The sequence below is a fragment of the Pan paniscus genome, chromosome 17 (assembly GCF_029289425.2).
Source record: "Pan paniscus chromosome 17, NHGRI_mPanPan1-v2.0_pri, whole genome shotgun sequence".
Classification (NCBI taxonomy): domain Eukaryota; kingdom Metazoa; phylum Chordata; class Mammalia; order Primates; family Hominidae; genus Pan; species Pan paniscus.
In genome coordinates this window covers 64,059,326-64,080,314 of record NC_073266.2, presented here as the reverse complement: position 1 = coordinate 64,080,314, position 20,989 = coordinate 64,059,326, and the positions used below count along the sequence as shown (strand labels likewise).

Sequence of the window (20,989 nt, the reverse complement as noted above, 5' to 3'; positions counted from 1 at the left end):
CTGCCCCAGGCTGCCGGGGAGGCCTGTGAGTGCCGACTGCTCCTCAGGCGTCCGCTCCAAATCCTCTCTTCCTCTCCACCTGAAATTCCCCTTTAGAGTCACTATTTTGGCTTAGAGGACAAAATCACACGTGTTGCTTCTAGAGGACTCCTGTTAGCACACCTAAGTTACCTGAGAAGCGATGCAGGGACCCTCAACATGGCTGCACATGAAAGTCACCAGGAGCTTTAAAAACTGGGGCCCAAGCTGCGTCCCAAACCAAGCAAATCAGAATCCTTGGGGGTGGGACCCACGCATTAGCGTTCAACACCTCTCTGGGGGATTCTGGTGTGCAGCCCGGGCTGTGCGCCCTGGGGTAGGAGCTTGCTGATGCCCTCCCGTGAGTCCAGGTGGTGAGCTGATCGAGTTAGTGAGTTCACCTGGGAGGGCATCGGCTGCGATGATATTTAAACTTTAGTGCATATAAAGCTCACCTGGCAGGGGGAGCGGGGAGAGTTGTCTGGTGCCCTAGCTTTCCTCGTGCCCAGAGGCCACTTCCGGAAGCCCGCAGTCTTGATGAGATGGAAGCAGAGAGAACGAGAAGGATCCAGCGAGAACCCCGCCTGCTCCGTAAGACGATCAGAGGTCATGAATAATGGAGAGAAACGGGGGCCTTTGAGTCCTGGGAGCCTGGCTGATTCCGGGGCCCCGCCTTCCTCAGGAGGGTCCCGTGTGGGCTGTAAGGCTTGGGAGATCTCCTGGGTGAGGAGCCCTCACCTGTCTCTGGGGTGGCCTGGAGGGATCCCAGGTGACCCCGTGGCTGTGAGGCCAGGTGGGAAATGGACTTCAAGGGCTCCGTGTCACCTGATTCTCCATAGAGAGGAGAGGGGGCTGGTGGGGAGAGGAGAGAGGAAGGAAGTCAGCCTGCCCTCAGCGCCATGAATAAGTGATGAGGCCCAAAGAGAAGCCCCGGGGCAGGTACAGAGGAGGAGGAGGTGGCTCACCAGAGGGTGGTGGGAGGGGACAGGGACAGGAGGTTCAGAGATAAGGCACTGAGGTTCAGCTCAGGAGCCAGAGAAGGCAGAGGGAACAGCACCTTGGGCACGGGGAAGCCAAGAAAAGGGGGCACTCTGGCCCACCCAGGCCTGAGCTACAGGAGGGCCGTGGGCGCCAGAGCTCAGGGAGGAGGTCTCAGGTTCCCGCAGGTGTGAGGAGGCGGCACAGTGAGCCTGGGAGCGCTGGGAGAAGGCAGCCGACAGAATGATGCCCCAGAAGAAAAGGCGGAGGAAGAAGGACATCGACTTCCTGGCCCTGTACGAAGCGGAGCTTCTGAACTACGCCTCGGAGGACGACGAGGGGGAACTGGAACACGAGTACTACAAGGCCAGAGGTGCGGGGTCCCAGCCTGCGGGGGGCGGGTGGTGCAGCTGGCTGCGGTGGGCAGGGGTCTGTTCCTGGCTATGGGGAGTCATTCTAAGATTTCGGAGCAAGCCCTTTCTCACTGATTATCCCATGTGTCTGTTCCATATCCCCTCGGAGTAAGAAGGCAGGCATTATGCAGGGATGGTGGGGTCCCTGTTGTACAGACAGGTGGAGCAACTTGCCTTTAGCCCCCGATTCTCAGTGGAACAGAATAGACTAGAGCCACAGTGCCCCCATGGCCCCATGTTCTCCAGCTCCTGAACATCCCCAAAGCCACGTTCCAGTCTGGTCCCCGAGTAGGTGGTCTGCATCAGGCCGAGCGCCCTGAACTGCTGGGGTCATGAAAGGATGTCTTGGGGAGGAAGCCTGACAGCTCATCCTATGCCCAATGTGGCTGATGGAGACAGGGAGCCTGGGGCTTTGCAAGGAGATGTCCATCCCATATGTCGAAGGCGGCCGGTGCTCTGGACCCCAGGGCCTTGTCCTTCTAGTCTCATCTTTCTCTGGGCCACATGAGACCTGCTTGAAATTGCTCTAACTCCTTGCCAGGTAAACCAAAGAAGTGAACTGTGACCCTAGAGCTGGTTTTGGCCGGCAGTTTAAGTTGTTTTTTTCCTTTCCAGCGTTTTGAAATCCTTTTTTCTGTGAATGCCAATAGGCTGTGGACGTCCAGCTTATCACAGCCTCCACCACTCCCTGTCATCTCATACTAGGTCTGGTTTACTCATCAGTGCTGCCTGCCTAGTCTCTGAAGCCATTTAAATTCTCAGTGCTGACTCCAAAGTGGCTCACCAGTCCCCGTAAGTGCCATAGTCATCCATGCATTCACTCATTCATTCATTCAGCAAGTATTTATTGAATGTGTGCTCTGTGCCTGCCCATGGCCTTGTTTGTCTTCCCTTCTCCCTCTTCCTGTCCTCACTTTGAAAGCCCAGTTCTGATCCCATCTCTTCCATGAAGCCCTCCTTGATTCCAGTCCACCATGAGTTCCCTGATTACATCCAATTCATAATTGTTCCATTGTTTCCTGCAAAGCTTGTCCGGCTGTGTCCGGCTTGCAGCCACAGTCACCCTAAACTCCGTGAGGGTGGGGCCTTGCTGTACTTGTCTTTAGTCCTCATCATTCAGCCCCTGCACAGTCCCGGGCTTAGAGGAGGTAGTCTCAGCTGAGGTCAGGAAGGCTGTGGCCCCTTTCCAGGTACAGAATCCTGGGTACCTCCAAGGGTAGAAGGGGGGGCTGTAGTAGGAGGAAGTGGGCCCAGGAAAAAGGAAGCATCCGCCACCTTCTAACAGTACATGTGCCTCAAGCTCTGACCCTCTAGTGAGGGGAGGGGCTGGGAGGTGAGACATCAGGGCAGCATCCCCACCATGTGTGCTTGGCTTCCCAGGTGATTCTCCCCAGCCACGTGACTGTTGGTGAGATCATTCTAGAACCTCTCACAGCCAGCAGCACACTGTTGACTTTTGTTTACGGGCTCTGCATGCGTCAGTGTGGCCATAATGATCGTTCTCCTTTTTATCCTTTCAGAAGCCTTTTTACTAATGTTCTCATGTTTGATCCTTAAGATCCCTGAGCATAGTCAAGGCAGGCAGATCAGTACCACTTCACAAGTTAAAGACTGAGGCCCTGAGACATTAAGTACTTGAGCAAGGTCACAAACAGGATGGACAACAAGAACCTCAAATATCTTTTTCGAGGCAAGCGCCCCATTTCATCTCATGATGCTGCCAAATAGGATCATGCACCATGCACCAAGCACTGAGTTAAGCACTTTATTCATGTTAACCAATTTCATCTTCATGATGACACATTGAGGCAGATGTGTTATCCTTTTTTTTCAGATGAGGAATCTGAAGCACAGAGAAGTTAAGTAACTTGCCCAAGATCACACAGCTAGTAAATAGCAGAGTTAGGATTTGAATCCAGTGGGTCTGGCTGGTCCTTGGTCTTGTACTGCCCGATTTTGACTGTGGTAAAAATAGCTGGAGAAGAGCAAGTGGAGGTGGGTGCCACGCTGACATTTCTAAGGGAATCATGGATTCTCCTGTCTGTTGCAGGGTACTGCCTATAAATGTGGATGATGCTAACGGTGGTCACATGCTGAGCTCCAGCTGTACTGTCATTGTCACCCTCTCAGTGCTAGAACAACGGTTCCCCCACTTCCTTTGAACTCTGGGCTCTGGTGTTACGTGGAGAGTCTTGATGAGTGTGATGGGGAGGAAGAAGGGGGGAAGAAAAGCCTTGGTGTTCCTTCTCTCTTCTTAGGCTACCTTCTGGCTACCCTAGGGTTCCCCAATAACCAGAGGGAGGAGAGCATCTCCCTCAATGCTTTGAGGGCAGGCTGAACCTGGCATATTGCTCTCTCTCCTAAGACAGGGCCCATGATGGGAAGAATAACTCATTCCAGAACTGGAGAGTAGAAGGGGCCTCAGAGGCCACCCTGCACAGGCTTCCAGCCCCGGAGGCATCTCCTCTCCTGCATCCTAGACAGGAGTCCCCCAGCATCTGTTGGGATGCAATTTTCCAAGGCAGCTTCCTTGGGGATGTTGTCAATGGAAATGATAGCAATGATTTCTCTCTTAGTCCATTGGTGCTGCTATGCCAGAATACCTGAGACTGGTGATTTATAAAGAACATATTTTTTTTTCTTCCTCAAAAGTTCTGGAGGCTGAGAAGTCCAAGATCAAGGTGCCAGTATCTGGTGAGAACTTTCTTGCTGTGTTCCCACATGGCAATAGGCAGAAGGACAAGCCCCTTTATAAGGGCACCTAATCCCTTTCACGAGGGGGAAGCTCTCATGGCCTAATCACCTCTTAAAGGCCCCACCCCTTAATACTGTCACAATGGAAACACCTGAATTTTGGAGGGGACACATTCAAACTATAGCAATGGTGATGATGATGATAGTAACCACTTATGAAATGCCTATCTTTTCATGCAACTGTGGAAGAATGTGTATAAGGTAAATTCCCAGGAATGTAAATTCTAGGTCAATGAGTTTAAGTGTTGAAAGCTATTTTACTTAATCCTTATCACAGTCCTTCAAGGAAGAATTTATTCCTACTTCAGAGATGAGGAAATTGAAGCTTAGTAAACCATTTGGTTGAAATCACATAGCCAATAATGGTAGAACTGGGCTTCAAATCCTGGTCAGTTTTGTTCCATATTTATTCATTGATTGTTTCATTCATTCATATGATCATTCATCCAGATAATTATTTGAATATCTCTCATGTGCTGGGCTGTTGCTAAGAGCAACAGATTGACAATTGTTTGGCTGACTTGGAAACTTTATTAGTTGGGGTCTTCCCATCTGGAGTTCAACAGAATTCTGTGTCCTCCACAAGGTATCTGTCTTCTACAAGACAGTTCTTCAGTTATTTGAATTGAGTTTTTCTTTAAGTTAAAATTTTAAAATTGAACAATATTGTATATACAGTACAAAACTTATGAAGGTATGTTTACATATACACATACTTGTGCAACCAGTATTCAGATCAGAATATGAAATATTTCCAGCCCCCAGAATGCTCCTTCACACCCCTTCTCAGAGACAACAAATCTCCCGATTCTGTCATCATAGATTAGTCTTTTTCCTGTTCTTAAACTTTTTTTTTTTTTTTTTTGAGATGGAATCTCGCTCTGTCACCCAGGCTGGAGTGCAGTGGCGTGATCTTGCCTCACTGCAACCTCTGCCTCCCAGGTTCAAGCAATTCTCCTGCCTCAGCCTCCTGAGTAGCTGGAATCATAGGTGTGCGCCACCACGCCTGGCTAATTTTTGTATTTTTAGTAGAGACGGGGTTTCACCACGTTGGTCAGCCTGGTCTTGAACTGACCTCATGACCTGCCTGTCTCGGCCTCCCAAAGTGCTAGGATTACAAGTGTGAGCTACCGCTCCTGGCCTGTTCTTGAACTTTTAAGTGGAACCATACAGTGTGCACATTTGTGTGGGTCTAGCTTTTCTTTCAGCGTTATATCTGATTTATCCACGTGTGACACAATATATAGTTTGTTCTTTTTTATTGCTGATTACTATTGCATTTGATACATACACCACTGTCTACTTAGCCATTCCATTGTCAATGAACAGCTGGGTTATTTCTGGGGTTTTGTTTTTGTTTTTGTTTTTGTTTTTTTGCTATTACAAGTCAAGCTACTACAAATCTGGTACACATATTCTGATGAACACATGTACTTGTTTCTCTTAGATTTATAATTGGAAGTGGAATTGCTGGGTCACAAGTGAGCATATGTTTAGTTACCAGTGCTTGGATCAATTTACATGTATGAGAGTGACAATGGCTCCACCTTCTTGCCCATACTTGGTATTGTCAGTCTTCTTATTTTTAGCCATTCTGGTGGGTACATGGCAGTGTCTCATTGTAGTTTTAATTTGCATTTCCCTGATAAATAGGCAGAGAACTTTTCCATATGTCTATTGGCTATGTGGCTATCCTCTTTTGTGGTATGTCTGTTTGAGTCTTTTGTCCATTTTTCAACTTCCTTGAGGTATAATTTATTTATAATAAAATGCACCTATTTTAAATGTTCTGTTTGGTGAGTTCTACATTCTTGCATCCACTAGGAAATGAATTCATGGACCATTTAAATTGGCCCTCAAGGGTTCCCTGTGTTCCTTCCCAGTCAATCCCCCCTACTTCTGACCCCAGGCAACCACATTTCTGCTTCCTGCTACAATAGATTAGATTGATCTCTTCTAGAGTTTCATATAAATGACATGATAAGTATGTTGTGTTTTGTGTTTGACTTCTGCATAGAATGCACTTGCGAGTCATCTGCATTGTGCATCAGGAGTTCATTTTGTTTTATTGCTGAGTAGCATTCTGTTGTATGGATATACCACAGTTCATTTATCTATGCCCCTGTTGATGGACGTTTAGGGTGTTTCCAGTTTGGGTCTATTGGGAATAAAGCTGTTATGAACATTTGTGTGCAGGTCTTTGTGGGAACATACTTTCATTTCTCTTGAGTAAAGAGTTAAAAGTGGAAATTCTGGGTATTAAGTGTACACTTATCTTCTTAAAAACTTGTTGCCCATTGAAAAAGTAGTGTGGTTCCCTCCTTTACTTATTGATTGATGTGAATTTTTGGTATCTTCTGGCTCTGAGTGCTTTGTTGGATATACGCATTCCAAATACCTTCCCTAGTCTCTGGCTTGCCTTTCTCTCGATGGTCTCAATTTTAATGAAGTCCAATTTGTCAGTTTTTTTTAATGGTTTGTGTCCATTTAAGAAGTAGCTGTGCATCCCAGAATCAACTATTGACTAGTTTTTCATTCCTCTCCTATGCCTCTCCAATGCTCCTCTCCTTTTCTCCAAACCAAGCATTCTCCGGTGTCTATGTCTTCTCTCATGTGGTGTGGCTCTAGAATTTCCACCAGGCTGGAAATCCTGTGGGCATTTGGTTTGGAAATGCCTTTATGTGCAAGCTGTGTGGGCAACATGTCAGGTCCCAGGTCTGTGCTGAGAGGAGTCAGGAGTGGGCTCCGGGGGTTGATCAGCCTCCCTGTGGTATAGACTATTAAGAATTAAGGCTTTGGTTATCACAAGAGACAAGGAGCTGTGCAAATATATGGCTGCTTTTCTCCCCCTAATGGTGCCTCGATGGGGACCTTCATCAGAACCAAGGAGATCAAAAGGTCCACTCACCCCAAAACACTCCTGATCCTGGTGCCTCACAGGCCTGTAAGGACCACATGAGAATGAGAGGTCTCCTGAAGGGCTCCTGAAATATCTGTGGATCGTGTGCATGTTAGTTGAGCTACATCTAATCTGCCAAAAGAACAAACTCTTAGCTCTCAAAGTTGAAATAGGCTTTTCCGTATGAACAATAGTTTTAAAACCAGGTTACTATTTGTTGAGTTTCTTCTGTGTGCCAGAGGCTTTCCATACATCATCTCTAATCCCCAGAATGCCCTGCAAACCAGGTAAGATCGTTCAGGTGTTAAGAGAGGCTGGCACTTGTCCAGGGTCACCTTGCTCAAAGTGGAGGAGCCAATGGCTGCATCCAGGTCTCTGTGGCACTGGAGTCCAGTACTTTCTACCAGCCCACACTGGCTCTGGGCATGCTGAAGTATGAATGATATCTGTAAAGTACCTGCCAAGGTGCCTAGCACACAACACTCCACGTTATTTATGTTTTTCCTTCCTCCCCCATTCTCCCTCACACTTTGCCACTTGTGCCCTCTGTGGAATGGGCTCTGAATTGACAGGTTTGAATAATGAATGTCTAACTTCAAAATATCCTCCTAATCAGCTGGGCGTCTTTGGGGCCACTCAAGTATACTCAGCATCTGGTTGGGGATCTGCTCTGAAAAGACCGGAAGTAGAAATAACTATAGGTTTACCGTGATAATCAGGTACAATCATATATGTAAGCCCTTAGCTCAGGGCATACAGTAAGCAACGACTCAATGTTGTTTATTACTACAATTATTAAGTACTTGTATTAATACAATCCAGTGATGTGGTGGACATAGATCATATGCCCCAAATATTTAAAACACCCTCCCCACATTTTGCTGACTCTCCACATTGTAAATTCCGTCTTCCCAATGTGGAATTATTATTTTCTCAGCCTACTTTGGTACAGACATGTACCTTAGATTTCCAGAACTGGCTGTTCCAGTGCAAGATTTTGACTCAGAAGTGAAAATCTCATAATGGAATGAGCTGGGGACAAGGAATTATTTTGGAGACATGAGTAGCAGAAGGACAGGGAGGTGATGGTGGGCTGTTTTCTGCTCTTGGCGGAGGGGATGTGGCTCTGGGGTGGCTGGTGGCAGCAACCTTCCCCAGGCTAGTTCTGTGCTGTGATTCCAGGAGTTGCTTCTGGAAATGGGTATAGAGCACATGCCTCCAGCCTTTCCAAAACTTCTGCAAGCCTTCTAATATCTCTATTGCATCCTGCTTGCTTCACTTGGCTAGAGTAGATTCTGCTGTCTCTAAGAATCCAGATGCATTCTTGCCTTCTCTCTCCAGGAAGTGGATAGGGCTATAATTGTACTGATGCCCTGAATAAGAAAGGTGTTGACAGTAAACAGAATAAGCTTCAAGGGTTTGAGGAGAGAGAAATCAGAGCCTCTGCCACAGAAGGACCCCCTGCAAAGCTCTGCACACCCAGCCCTGGGACGGCTTATTCTGAGACTGAAATGTCAGTGCCCAGGAGGTCATGGGAGGTGAGGGCTGGCCACAGTCACCTTGTGTAGAGGGCAGAGAGGAAGCTGGGAGCTGGGTGCAGGCTCTGAAGAAGGCCATGTCTAGGAGGGTATCAGTGTGTTGTGCTGGAAAGATTACAGAATGGGCATCTGGAGGCTTTGGGCCGGGCTCTGGTGTTGATACCGTGCAGGACCTGCCCTCTTGCCCTCAGCCTCCTCGTGTGCAAAACGAGTGCATGGTTTAAATGTGAAGTTTTGATCTTGCAGCAGGACATATCGTGGGTCTCACCATGGCTCAGAGGCCTACAGGATGCAGCAGGGATTCCAAGAGTCCTTTGTGCTTGGGCCTCCCCAGCAAGGGCTGGATTCTCCAGGCCCACACAGGATTCCGGTTTTTTTCTGAGCCTGCAATCTGTCTCCTCCTCTCCTCCTCCAGTGTATGAAGTGGTCACAGCCACGGGGGATGTTCGCGGTGCAGGGACGGATGCCAATGTCTTCATCACGCTTTTTGGAGAGAATGGGCTCTCTCCCAAGCTCCAGCTCACCAGCAAGTGAGTACCCACTTGGCCTTGGTGGGATCCTGGGCCATTAGTCCTGTTGATTAGGTTCTGGGACCCAAGGGTGGCCTGCTTCTCTGGGGAGAAGGCACATCTGACCACAGGTTATTAAGTGGTATGAAGCCTCTGCTAATGACAGACCGTGTACCAGCCGGGGATCCCCCGGTGCACCTCCCTCAGCTCCTCTCTTGATTCTTTTGGACGGTAATGCCTCCTATGGATCTCAGAATTCCCAAGAATCCACATTAGCTGTCCCATATTAGCTGTTCCTTAGTTCCGTGTGACTTTGGCCCAGTCTCTCTGCACTCGGGGCCTTGGTTGCCTCATATATCATCACACAGATATCGGGAAGACCATACATCTGAGGGAGCTGTGAGCATAAAATACAAGGTCTCACCAGGGACCAGTGTTGTGTTAAACCTGCCTGCCAGCCATTGCACACTCAGCTAGCCGCAGGGATTGCTTGTGTGTGTGCTCGTGCGTGTGTATGCCTTGTGTGCTCTTTTTTATTATAACTAGTGAGAGTTGGGACCGTTGTCTCCTTCGGCTCCTTTCCCCCACTGCATGCACGCATACACCAACATACATGCAAAACCTGAGAACACGTTAGCAGACGAATGGAATTTCAGAGACGTTTTGGGCCTCAGGAGTGGTCTGTTCAGCTGGTTTTCAAACTGTGCTGAATGGAACAGAATTGATCAGCTGGTCTGAGTCCATGAAACATTTGAAAACTGCTGCTCTATTCTAATCTGCTCATGGGGAAACCGAAGCCTGGAAAGGCATGAGTAGCTCAGAGTCATGGAGCTTTTCAATGGTGAAGCTCGTCCTTAAACCCCACGTTTTTTTTTGTTTGATTGTTTCTTGTTTTTGTTTTTGTTTTGTTTTGTTTTGAGATGGAGTCTCGCTCTGTCGCCCAGGCTGGAGTGCGGTGGTGCAATCTCAACTGACTGCAACCTCCACCTCCCAGGTTCAAGCGATTCTCCTGCCTCAGCCTCCGGAGTAGCTGGGACTACAGGTGTGTGCCACCATAACTGGCTAATTTTTCATATTTTTAATAGAAACGGGGTTTCACCATGTTGGCAAGGCTGGTCTTGAACTCCTGGCTTTAAGTGATCTGCCCGTTTCAGCCTCCCAAAGTGCCAGGATTACAGGTGTGAGCCACTATGCCTGGCCTTCAAACCTCACATTATTGATGTAGACATTTCCCTTGACCACATGGCCCTATGGTCCCAGGGAGTGTGTTCCTTAAGGGAGTGTGTCCCAGGAAGATGCTCCTTAAGACATCCTGGGGCTCCAGATTGTGACCCTGGGGTTAATGACCTGCCACTTCCAGGGCTGGCAGAGGAAGCTGTAGAAGCCAGGAGATCCCTGCACCCTGTACCTTGGGGGCTGGCCAGGCCCCACGTGACATGGGCTATAGCGTCCATGCTGCTGCATTGAGGCAGGTATAACGTCCCATTCTATCCATTTCCACAGAACAGGGTACCTGCCTTCTTGTACCGCTTACACGGCAGTTTGACTCGCTTGCAGAAGTCTTTCCGTCCGATGATGTGGGCACGGTAAAGAGAATACATGAAACCTCCATCCTCTTTGCCATGTGTTCCCAGAGTGCCCTGCTGTAGGGAGAAGCCTCAAACACTAGGGAGTTGCCCGGTTGGTTTCTGAAGTTCCCAGCTTTTCCTTTTAAAACAAAATGAATCCTTTTCTCCTTTGATGGTGGTCCTCACTGCCTTCCCTCCCTTCACACATTCAACATCCTCAGATTCTTCCCCTTTTTCATTTGTCAAAAGGTCTTCTCAGGAAGGGCCCCTGAGCCACCCTTTATAACATGGCATGGATTTCCACTGAGCCTCCATTCCCAGGAGTTCGGGTTCCAGCCTTCCCTCTCATGGGGTCTGAAGGGGGTCTAGGGCATGAATGAGCTGGCAGGGCAGGGGCCTCCTGGCTTTGCTGAGATCCCATGGGGCAGCCAGCTTCTCCTGGGCAGCCCTGAGGATGGGAATCGACCCTCCCCAATTACCCCAGGGGTTGGCCCCAGAGACTGGTGGTAGTCTCTGCCTATATCTGGACCATGTTCCAGGTTGGGCAGCAAGAGCATAGGTCTGGCCAGGGCCCCAATCCAGCTGGTCAGGAGTGCTCTAGAGCAGAATGGGTGGTCTCAGTGATGGGGACACAGTTCGGAGTTCCAGCTGTGGGGCTGGAGAGGGGCTTCGAGGAGGGATGGAGGGAGCTGGAGGATGGCCTGGGGGGAGGTCTGCTCTGTGCTGCCAGCATCTCTCCCAGTTCTGTGTATATAGTCAGAGCTCGGCAAAGGCCAGTGGTATCAGTGTGGCTAGAGCGAGACTTTAAAGGGACAGACACTTAATCTGGGTCTTAAGTGGTGAAAATAACTCAGATGAGAGAGGAAGAAAGAGGGTCCTTTAGACTGAGGGGAACAGATTGCCAAAGTCTGGAGGCAGCAATGAGCGCTGCGGGCTGATGGGGGCAGAGGAGGCCTGTGGCTGGGAATGTGGGGCCATGTTGATGGGCAGGGAGGGGGAAAGTCAGAAAGGTCTGGAAGGCCAGGCTGAAGAAGGCCTTGCTGGAAAGCTGACCGGTGGAGTTTCAACTTACCGTATCAACAGAGATCATCTGAGCACAGTGAGCAGGACGAGTGGGGAAGGAGGAGGCCAGAGTCTGGCTGTGACAAGAACTGAGAAAAGGCCTTCAAAGAGCATTGAAGGACATGGTCCTTGCTATCTAAGACCTTTCTATTCAAGATGGAAACTGCAGGTCTGGGAGGGGCATTGCTTTCTGAGGAATTCCAGGCTGCCCATGCAACCCAGAACATATGGCAGCTGAGGTCCCCTTGCTCCGTGAGGTCTAGATGCAGTTATCTCAGGCCATTGGCTGCCCCACCCCATCCTGGGATCTGGCTGAGAATGTCCACTGGTCCCACAGTCTCCTCGCACCTCACTGTCTGCTGCCCTCCCATCCCCTCCACACTGTGTTATCCAAACCCAAACCTCCAGGGGCAGCTAGAACCAACTGCATTTTCCTTGCTCACCCATAATACACACACACATGCATATTTGTGTGTAACACACTTCACTGATAGCCCCTGGCCCCAGAGAGAGTTCACACTGCAGCAATGCAAACAACTTAAAAAGGAATATTAGAGCCTCAGTCTTACAGCTCGGCCATCCTCTTTCATGGAGTTTCTCCTGACCTGTCCTCCGTGATCTCTCACCATGTCTCATCCCACCTCTCCCTCCTGCTTCTCCCACATTCTCTTTCTTCTTTCTCACCCCTCAATTCTTGTCATTCTTGTGCCTTTCCTTCTGTTCCCCAGGTCTTCACTTTCACTCCCAAATGCTGTATTAGGATTTTTTTTTTCCTAGTACAGAATAATTCCTTCTCCAAGAGGAACTTCAGTACCAGCGCTGATTTTCTTTGCCTTTGTGGTCTGGTGCCTACATTCCTTGGTACTCAGTGGACTTAGATTCCCCCATTAGTGAACCTCTACCCCGACCCCACCCCAGTTAAGCATCCACAGCAGTGGCTGCCAGAAGAAGGCCCCATCTTCTGGGTTTCCTCGCACTCTTCCCCATTAACCAGGGCCACCTCCAGCTCTGAGTCATGTGTTCAGAATATGGCAAAAGGATGGGATCTCATGTATCGTCTGGAACATGGTTATTTGGTTGAAAATTCACCATCTGAGCGTGTCAGAGAATGCCTGGCATTTTAGCCTGATGGCTCTGCTGGCTGATGGCAAAAATGCCCCGTGCAGCCTGTAAAGGATCTCCGTGTGGGGGTTCCTGCTGAATGGCAGGGGCTGTGCACTGCCTTAGCCTTTATGTGAGAATCAACCAGTGGCCTTGGTGAGGCTCCAGGCTTCTGCAAGGAAACATGAAGATTTCTAAGATTTCCTTTGACCCGAAACCCTCTCTCCTTTCTATTTCTTTCCTACCCCCAGTTTTCTGAAACCCACAGGCATTTGCAATCCAGATGTGAGGATTTCAGAAGCTGATCCTGAGTTGGGGGCTTATTTGGGATGATCCCAGCCCTGACCCTGAGTGAAGGGAATCAGAAGAGCCCTGCCTCTGCTACTCTTTCCTCCTCTTCTTGTGATGTGGAAAGCCTTCCCCTTGTCTTCCAAAAAGAGATTGGTGTCCATCTCATAAGCACTGCGGAACCCAGAAATATTCCAGTGTAGTCCTGAGACAGCGTGGAGCACTCCCTCTGCTCTTGCTCTGTCCATCCTGGTGGATCTTCTCCCTGGTGTCCCTGCTTCCACATACGCTCCTCCCCACCCCCCAGCAAGTGACTATAAAGCGCCGTGCCATGGTGGATTGTTTCACAAATGCTCTGGAACGTATGTATTCACGTTCAGCCTGGTCACTGGAAGGTAATGGAGGTAACTCACATTTTTTTTTTTCTTTTTTAGAGACAGGGTCTCACTCTGTCACCCAGGCTGGAGTGCAGTGTCAAGATCAAGGCTCACTCACTGCAACCTCAAATTCCTGGGCTCAAGTGATTCTCCTGCCTCAGCCTCCTGAGTAACTGAGACTACAGGTGCACACCACCAGGCCCAGCCAATTTTTAAATTTTTTTGTAGAGATATCTCTTGCTATGTCGGCCAGGCTGGTCTTCAATTCCCAGCCTCAAATGATTCTCCTGCCTCGGCCTCTCGAGGCACTGTGATTATAGGCGTAAGCCATCACATCCGCCACATTCTTAAATGATACCGTCATGGGTGCAGGGCCTTTCTGGAGCTTTCCTTTACTGAATGCAACTGCTGGAGCTTCTTTTCTGGAACTTTCATCAGAAGCACCCCGGAAAGCCAGCTGCTTTCCTTCCAAGTCACACCTTGTCTTTGGCTAAAAATGGGGATACTTCCCCTCCTTTTCCCCTACTTGCTGGCAATGGCTGTTTCTAAAATTTCAGGCACCATCAGAAGATGAAGCCCAGTAATTCCCAAACAGCTTCCAAAGAATTTGATCCAGGCAGCCTGCAGGCTGGGCTGGGGATGGGGGAGTTGCTGAAACATGGGATTGTGCTTTTTTCATAATTACAGAAACAATACGTGTTCCTTTTGGAAAGTTAAAAATGTATATAGACAAGAACAAGGAGCCAACACTTCATAATGGCCTCACCATCTAGACATGATTTTTTAAAAGTAAATCTTCTCACTCCATTGTTTTTAAATGAAGGTGGTATCCTGTTTGTATTGATTATTCTGTTTGTACATTCTGGTCTTAACCTACCTTTTCTTTTAAGCCTATCTTATAAACCTATTTCTGTTTCATTAAGTATTTTTTTTTACAATAGGATTTTTAATGGTTGCAAAGTATTTCATTATATAGCTTCCCAGGGTGACTGTTTCTTAGGGTGTTTATTTGATGGAGAGGCTTTGTCTATTTATTCTAAAGATCACTTGCCTTGTCTTATATATTGGAAGAGAAAAGCCCTCTTATTCCTTTTTTTTTGTTTCCCATTTATATAATCCTGATGTGCAGAAACAATGTCCACACATTCTCCAAGTTATTGACAGCTGCTGTGACTCTGAACGAAAGCATGGGGTGTGTTGTTATTCTCCTTTGAAAGTGAAATTCCCACATCAGGCAGACCCTCACGATTGCTAGTTTGATTTAGTTCCCTTTAAGTGCTTGGTCTGGTAAGTTATTTTCCTGGGCAGGAGGATTTACTGGTGCTTCGTGGAGAAAACTTTGTATTTTCCTTGCTCTTCATCAGGAGCTAACAGTCGACATTCTCTGTCTTTATTTTGCCAATGGTGGAGTAGAAACTCTGGGCACTTTGCCCTGCCTCCTCCCTCCCTTCCTAAGGTATCTGCAGCAAGACTGGGTGTCACCCCTTTCACTCCAGCAAACTCAGAAGGTTCTGTGCCTCTCTCCTCCTCATCCTTTGCACCCAGGATGCATCCTGTGGGGGTCTCTTTTCCCTGACAAGGCTGCCTCCATGTACATTTTTGTCTGGAGTTAAGGAAACTTCTTCCTAGGGCAGATTGTTTGACACCATGAGTCCGTTCACAGAATCACAGCTCCTGGGTTCTGTAGAACCTTAAAAGCCGTCTATTACCAAGAGAGTCTGAGCCTGATGCCTTGGGGAGAAGGCCCTTCCCCTTCCGCTTTATTTTAAAAGACATCGATGGTGGATAAATCTTCTGTGATGGCACACATCTTCTATGATTTTCCTTTCCCATGAGCTGTGTGCTGTTCCTGAGAGTCCTGGCTGAGAGCGCTGAGTGAGGCCTGCAGCTCTCAGCCCAGTGGGATAAACTGGGGACACCAAGAGCTGCTGGCAGGCTGGGGCTCAAATGGCAGGGGCCCCGGCCCTGCACACAGGATGGAACAGCTGTTGACATGAGCTTCGAACTTCTGCTCCCAGAGGATTCTGTGGCGAGGCTGCTGCAGCCCTCCTGTGTCTATGCTCACTGTACTTAGGATGCTCCTGAATCTGGACTTGCCTGGCTGCCTCATGGCTGATGTCTCAGGTGTACTTTCTTCTGTTCACACCATTTGCAGGATGCCAGAGATGCACTTCCCTCACTGCCCTACTTCCCTGGCTGTTGGTTTGGGGTTGAGTGTTTTCTTTCTTGTTGGAATGGCAGGACCATGGACTGCCACCCAAGGTCTGCATCTACTTGGGGCTGCCATTGCAACTTTTCCCAGCAAAAGCAAGGCCAGTGAGGGGGAGTGGCAAGAAGGCCCAAGAGTCCTAAGGTGTTTATTCCTTCCTTCCTCCTCCATCCACCCAACCCAGAGCAGCCAAAGGGCATGGGGTCATGACTGGGAGAGCCAGGTTCTGGTCCCAGCTCTGCTACCAACTAGCAGTTTGTAAAATGGGGCTGGTATTGTCTGTGTGCTTGTTTTAGTGACTCACAGCAAGGATCAAATGAGAACCTGGGTGTGAGGGCACGGAATGATACTAGCAGTCCCTGCCCTCCCCTGGGAACCATGTCAGAAGGGAATCTTGGAATGGGATCTTGTTGCTCATAGCTCTCCCCAGGAGTGGGATGATGGAGGAAGAAGCGGAATGCCAGCCCTTGGCTCTCCTCCCAGGCCTGTGAGCCAACAGCTGATCTGCACTAACTGCACATGTTCATTGCAGGAGCAAGTCTGCCTTTGAGAAGGGCAACGTCGATGTGTTCCGGGTGAGAACCAACAATGTGGGCCTCATCTATAAAGTCAGGTGAGAAGCTGGTGCCTGACTAGGATTGAGGGTAGAGATGAAAGTGAGGGATTGACTTCAATATTGACAATTTCTGGGTATGAATTACTTCCCAGCTGTTATTTGAGGGGCTACCAAAGGCCCAAATCTTTCCCTGTCATCCTGAATCACAGTGCCCTAAACTTCCCCACTGGAGATTCATTTTTTTTGGGTTAAGACATTTCAAGACAAATTTTTACAAACTTGAGAATATGCTGTGAGAGACATTATAGCATAGTGGTTAGGGGCAGAGACTCTGAGTCCAGAGTGCCTGGGTTCAAGTGTCCGTTCTGTTATTTACTAGCTGTGCCACTTTGGACAGGTTATCTCTCCAAACCTCAGTTTCCTCATCTGTAAAAATGGTGCCTCATCGGTGATAACCCTAGGACTCAATGAGTTAGTGCTTGGAACAGTAACTGGCACACAGTAAACACTCAGCAAGTGGTAGAGATACCAAGTCCTGTTGCAGCATGTCTTTGGACAGAGAGCATCCGCAGTCTTGCCCTCTCTGGGGGGTTCTTGTGAAGGTATAAGGAGAGATTACTAGTCCAATGGCAGAGGAAGAGCCTTCAATTGCCTCCCTTTTCCCTTCCTTGTCCCTGCCATCCACCCCTATTCAAGTTCATGCCCATTGTCAGATGTTCATTTGTGGTCTGATTGCATCCAGACTAAGGCTGGACAGGGGTCAAATGCAGCCTCAGTTTAGTCCTGATTTTTTATCCCTTCTGCTAGAAAATACAATATCACGTACTCTCTTTGCTGGGGAAATAAGGGGCACATGAATATCCTGGGTATTGATTAAGTGTAGGGAAGGAGTTTACGAGCAGGGAAAGGGCTCTTGCAGGGGAGATTGGGAAGGGGTGTCATTGTGTGAGTAAAGGCAACCTCTAGCTGAGGTCCTACTATGTGCCAGACTTTGTGCCAGACAGAGGCATACATCCTTCTAAGGGAAGGGCCTGGTATATCATGGGTTTCATCTGTCTGTTGGGGTTGCGTGCTGTATTGAGCTGTGGTTGTCCTGTTAACACCTGCAAGGATAAAGCCTCACAGGGGTAAGATGTTTGATGCAAAGTGAGGTCCAGGGGTCAAGAAACTGGACGTTGGAGAGGAGATAGAGGGGGCTATGGGAAGTGTGAGAAGATTTTAGGGACAGATTTTGAAGAGTCTGAATCTATACTGCCCAGTGCAGTAGCCCCTGACCATATGTGGCTATTACACTTGAAATGTGGCTAATCCAAATTGAGGCGTGCTACCTATATAAAATACACTGCAGATTTTTGAAGCCTTAGTACAAGAAAAAGAATGAAAAAATAGCTCATTAATACATGTTTACATAATTATATGTTGAGATGGTAAATGGAATTAAATGAAACATATTATTAAAATTCTACCAGTTTCTTTGGATCTTTTTACATGTGGCTATTAGGAAACTTTTAAATTGCATCTGTGGCTCACATGCGTGACTCATGTTATGTCTATGGGACCACCCTGGTCTAGATGGCCATAGGGGTCCTCTGGATTGTAGGACTAAGGGGAGTATCTGCTTGTTGTCCAGGTCCAGGAGTCATGATGAAGAGAGGGACACACTTAATCATCTCACAGCAATGGGAGGGGCGGTTGAGCCCCAGGGTATAAGCTGTGTCCTGTAAATCAGGTGGTCTAGTTGGCTTCTGCTTCCTGGGGATTCCCTTGTCATCTTTTCCCTTTACTGTCCTGTTTGACCTTGACTCAGCTGGATATCAAGAAGTGTTGTGTGTATCCGTGCTTGAGCCAGAGTGGGAGAGGCTCACTGCTTTCAAAGGCCAGGGTAAGGAAACAGACCTGAATAGCCAGGACCTCAAAGGGGAAGATCAAGATGATCCCACGGCAAGCCCTAGGGATCTTGGATTTTCTGTGAAAGGCGATAGTTAATATTTCCTTGCATGCAATATAACAGTATAACATTCAGTAATGTGCACATCCAGCTTGCAAGGTATCCCCATTTTATAGATGAGGAAACCGAGGTTCAGGAGATAAAGTAACAACAACAACAGAATAATTGGACCTCTCTTCGGAGTAAACATCTGGGTATTCCAGTATGGAAGGGGTGCTGTTTCAGTTCTGCCAGTGATGGTGTGGGCCTTGGCTTCTGCCTCAGGATTGAGCATGACAACACGGGCTTGAATGCCAGCTGGTACCTGGACCATGTGATTGTGACTGACATGAAGAGGCCTCATCTCCGTTACTACTTCAACTGCAACAACTGGCTGAGCAAGGTGGAAGGTGACCGCCAGTGGTGCCGTGACCTGCTGGCCAGCTTCAACCCCATGGACATGCCCAGAGGTCAGTGCCTAGGCTGGCCTGCCTGCCATCCCTCCCTAGCTGGGCTGGGCTCACCCAGGAAAGAATTGTGCCTGTCTTGCTCTGGGCAGTCTCACCTACCTCATCTTGGCATGCCTCCAGGGCCTTCCTGTTGGTTAGGGCCAAGGGGAAGCCCCATATCTTCTTGGGGCCTTCCTATGGGCAACTTTTTATGCTCTAGGGGTTCAAGGAGGTGGGAAATACAAGAGGGATTGGAGGCATGATGGAAGGATAGGCACAGCCCTGAGCAAATCCTGTGTTCTCAATGATTCTTGTTGATGGGGTATCTATCGCAAGTCCCCTTTGAGATCAAGGCAGCCTTCCCCATTTTCCTATCCTTTTTCTTTTCTTATGATGCCCAAGGCAGGTGAGTTACAGCCAAGGCATAGTGGGTAGGAATCAGAGCTTGCAGCAGCCAGAGCTCATCATGCTGCCCTCTGACTCCTCCTGATTTTATGAGGAGTAAAACAACTTATTTCAAGTGACATCTCTGGGCAAAGGCCTTAAATTCGATCATTTTAATTTTACGGGAATAATGGGAGGCAGATACATTTGTCCCCCAAAGTTCTGGCCTCATCTCATCCCATCACAGAACATATTTGCTTTTCCAAAAAGGGGGGCATTACATTGCAGGCACCATCACCAGAATACCCTGCTCTCATAGAGTCATGGACCATGAGAGGGGAAGGGACTTTGGAGCCAGGAGATGAGAAGTGGCTTCCTACAGTCACTCAGTTGAACAACAGAAGGCTAACACACTTGTTGGAGTCTGCCTTCCAGCGTGTACTCCAAGCTCCACCCTTTATCCATTGTCTTGATGGGCTTTAGCTCTCAATTTCTGTATCTCCAATTTTCTACCTCCCAGCTAAACTTGACACTTGACTTGTTCCTCTGTGATTCCTATCATCATAACTTACAACTTCATTGATTCTTTTATTTTTATTTTATTTGTTTATTTATTTTTGAGATGGAGTTTCACTCTTGTTGCCCAAGCTGAAGTGAAATGGCACAATCTTCGCTCACTGTGATCTCTGCCTCCTGGGTTCAAGTGATTCTCCTGCCTCAGCCTCCTGAGTAGCTGGGATTACAGGTGCCTGACACCACACCCAGCTAATTTTTTGTATTTACCGTAGAGATGAGGTTTCACCATGTTGGCCAGGCTGGTCTGAAACTCCTGACCTCAGGTGATCCACCCACCTCGGCCTCCCAAAGTGCTGGGATTACAGGCATGAGCCACCGTGCCCGGCCATTGATTCTTTTTAAAACACATTATTGATCTTTTCTCTGATTATAGAAACCAAATTTGATCATTGTAGAAAATTTAGAAAATAGATATAAGCAAACATGAAGAATACTTGTAATTCCATTACTTGAAAAAACAACACTGGTGACATTTTAATGTCTTCATTTCTAGTCTTTTTTATGCATATATAGTTTAAATGAATGGGCTGGTGCAACACCTCGTTTCACAGCATGACTACTTCTGTGCCATTAAATATTGCTCGACACCCCTCCTTGGAATGGCTCTGTGGTGCCCTGGAGCATGGAGATACCATCATTTATTCACTGGATCCCTTATCATTGGACATTTGTACTGTGCTCCCCCTCTAAAAAATTTTTGCTATTATAACAATGCTATTATAAATACTTCACCTAAATCTTTGCACAGGTTTATGATTCTTTCCTTAAGATAAACTCCTAAGTGGAATTTCTAAGTCAAGTGGAATGTACATGCTTAAAGCTTTTGAGGGACATTTCTGAATTGCTCTAGATAGGGTGTATCTTTGCACAGTATTACCAGCTGTGTAAGGGTGCCCATGTCCCTCACCCTTGCCAACATTTGGTAGTATTGTTTGATTATCCAGTTGGATAATTAAAGGGGATTTTTGATGTCCTTTCTTTGATTACTGGTGAGGTTGAACTTTTTTTCATACATTTATTGGCAATTTGTATGTGTGTGTGTGTGTTTGTGTGTGTGTATGAGAGAGAGAGAGAGAAAGAATTTTTTGCCTGGGCCCTTCACCTGTTTTTTCAACTGGGGTGAATTTCATAGATTCTTCCATAAACATTAAGCATCTTTAATTCTTTATCCAACCTCTACTATGATCAATCTTTAGCACACTGTCAAACTTGCCACTTTTCAGCTCATCTGACCTGCTTTGGTCACTCAAAAATCCAGGGTTCCACTGTCAGGAGAAGAGCCTCTGAAAAGTCATCATGAGAAACAATTCATGTAACTCAGTGGTTCTTCAGGGTTCCACAAGAATCCTCAGGGTAGACACCCCCTGACCTAGTCTTTGTATG

At 47.8% G+C, this 20,989-nt stretch overlaps 1 protein-coding gene across 2 annotated transcripts in view; it reads left to right on the top strand.

Annotated features, from left to right (window-relative positions):
- The first annotated feature begins 1,055 nt into the window (after window positions 1-1,055).
- Window positions 1,056-20,989, top strand: part of LOXHD1 (lipoxygenase homology PLAT domains 1) — a 181,154-nt gene continuing 161,220 nt past the window's right edge. For both annotated transcript variants that reach the window (XM_008955622.4, XM_055102498.2), the window contains exons 1-4: window positions 1,056-1,369; window positions 9,016-9,130; window positions 16,247-16,327; window positions 18,483-18,667. In XM_008955622.4, the coding sequence (XP_008953870.3) occupies window positions 1,240-1,369; window positions 9,016-9,130; window positions 16,247-16,327; window positions 18,483-18,667 (511 nt within the window). In that variant the 5' untranslated portion in view covers window positions 1,056-1,239. The remainder of the gene's footprint in view (window positions 1,370-9,015; window positions 9,131-16,246; window positions 16,328-18,482; window positions 18,668-20,989) is intronic.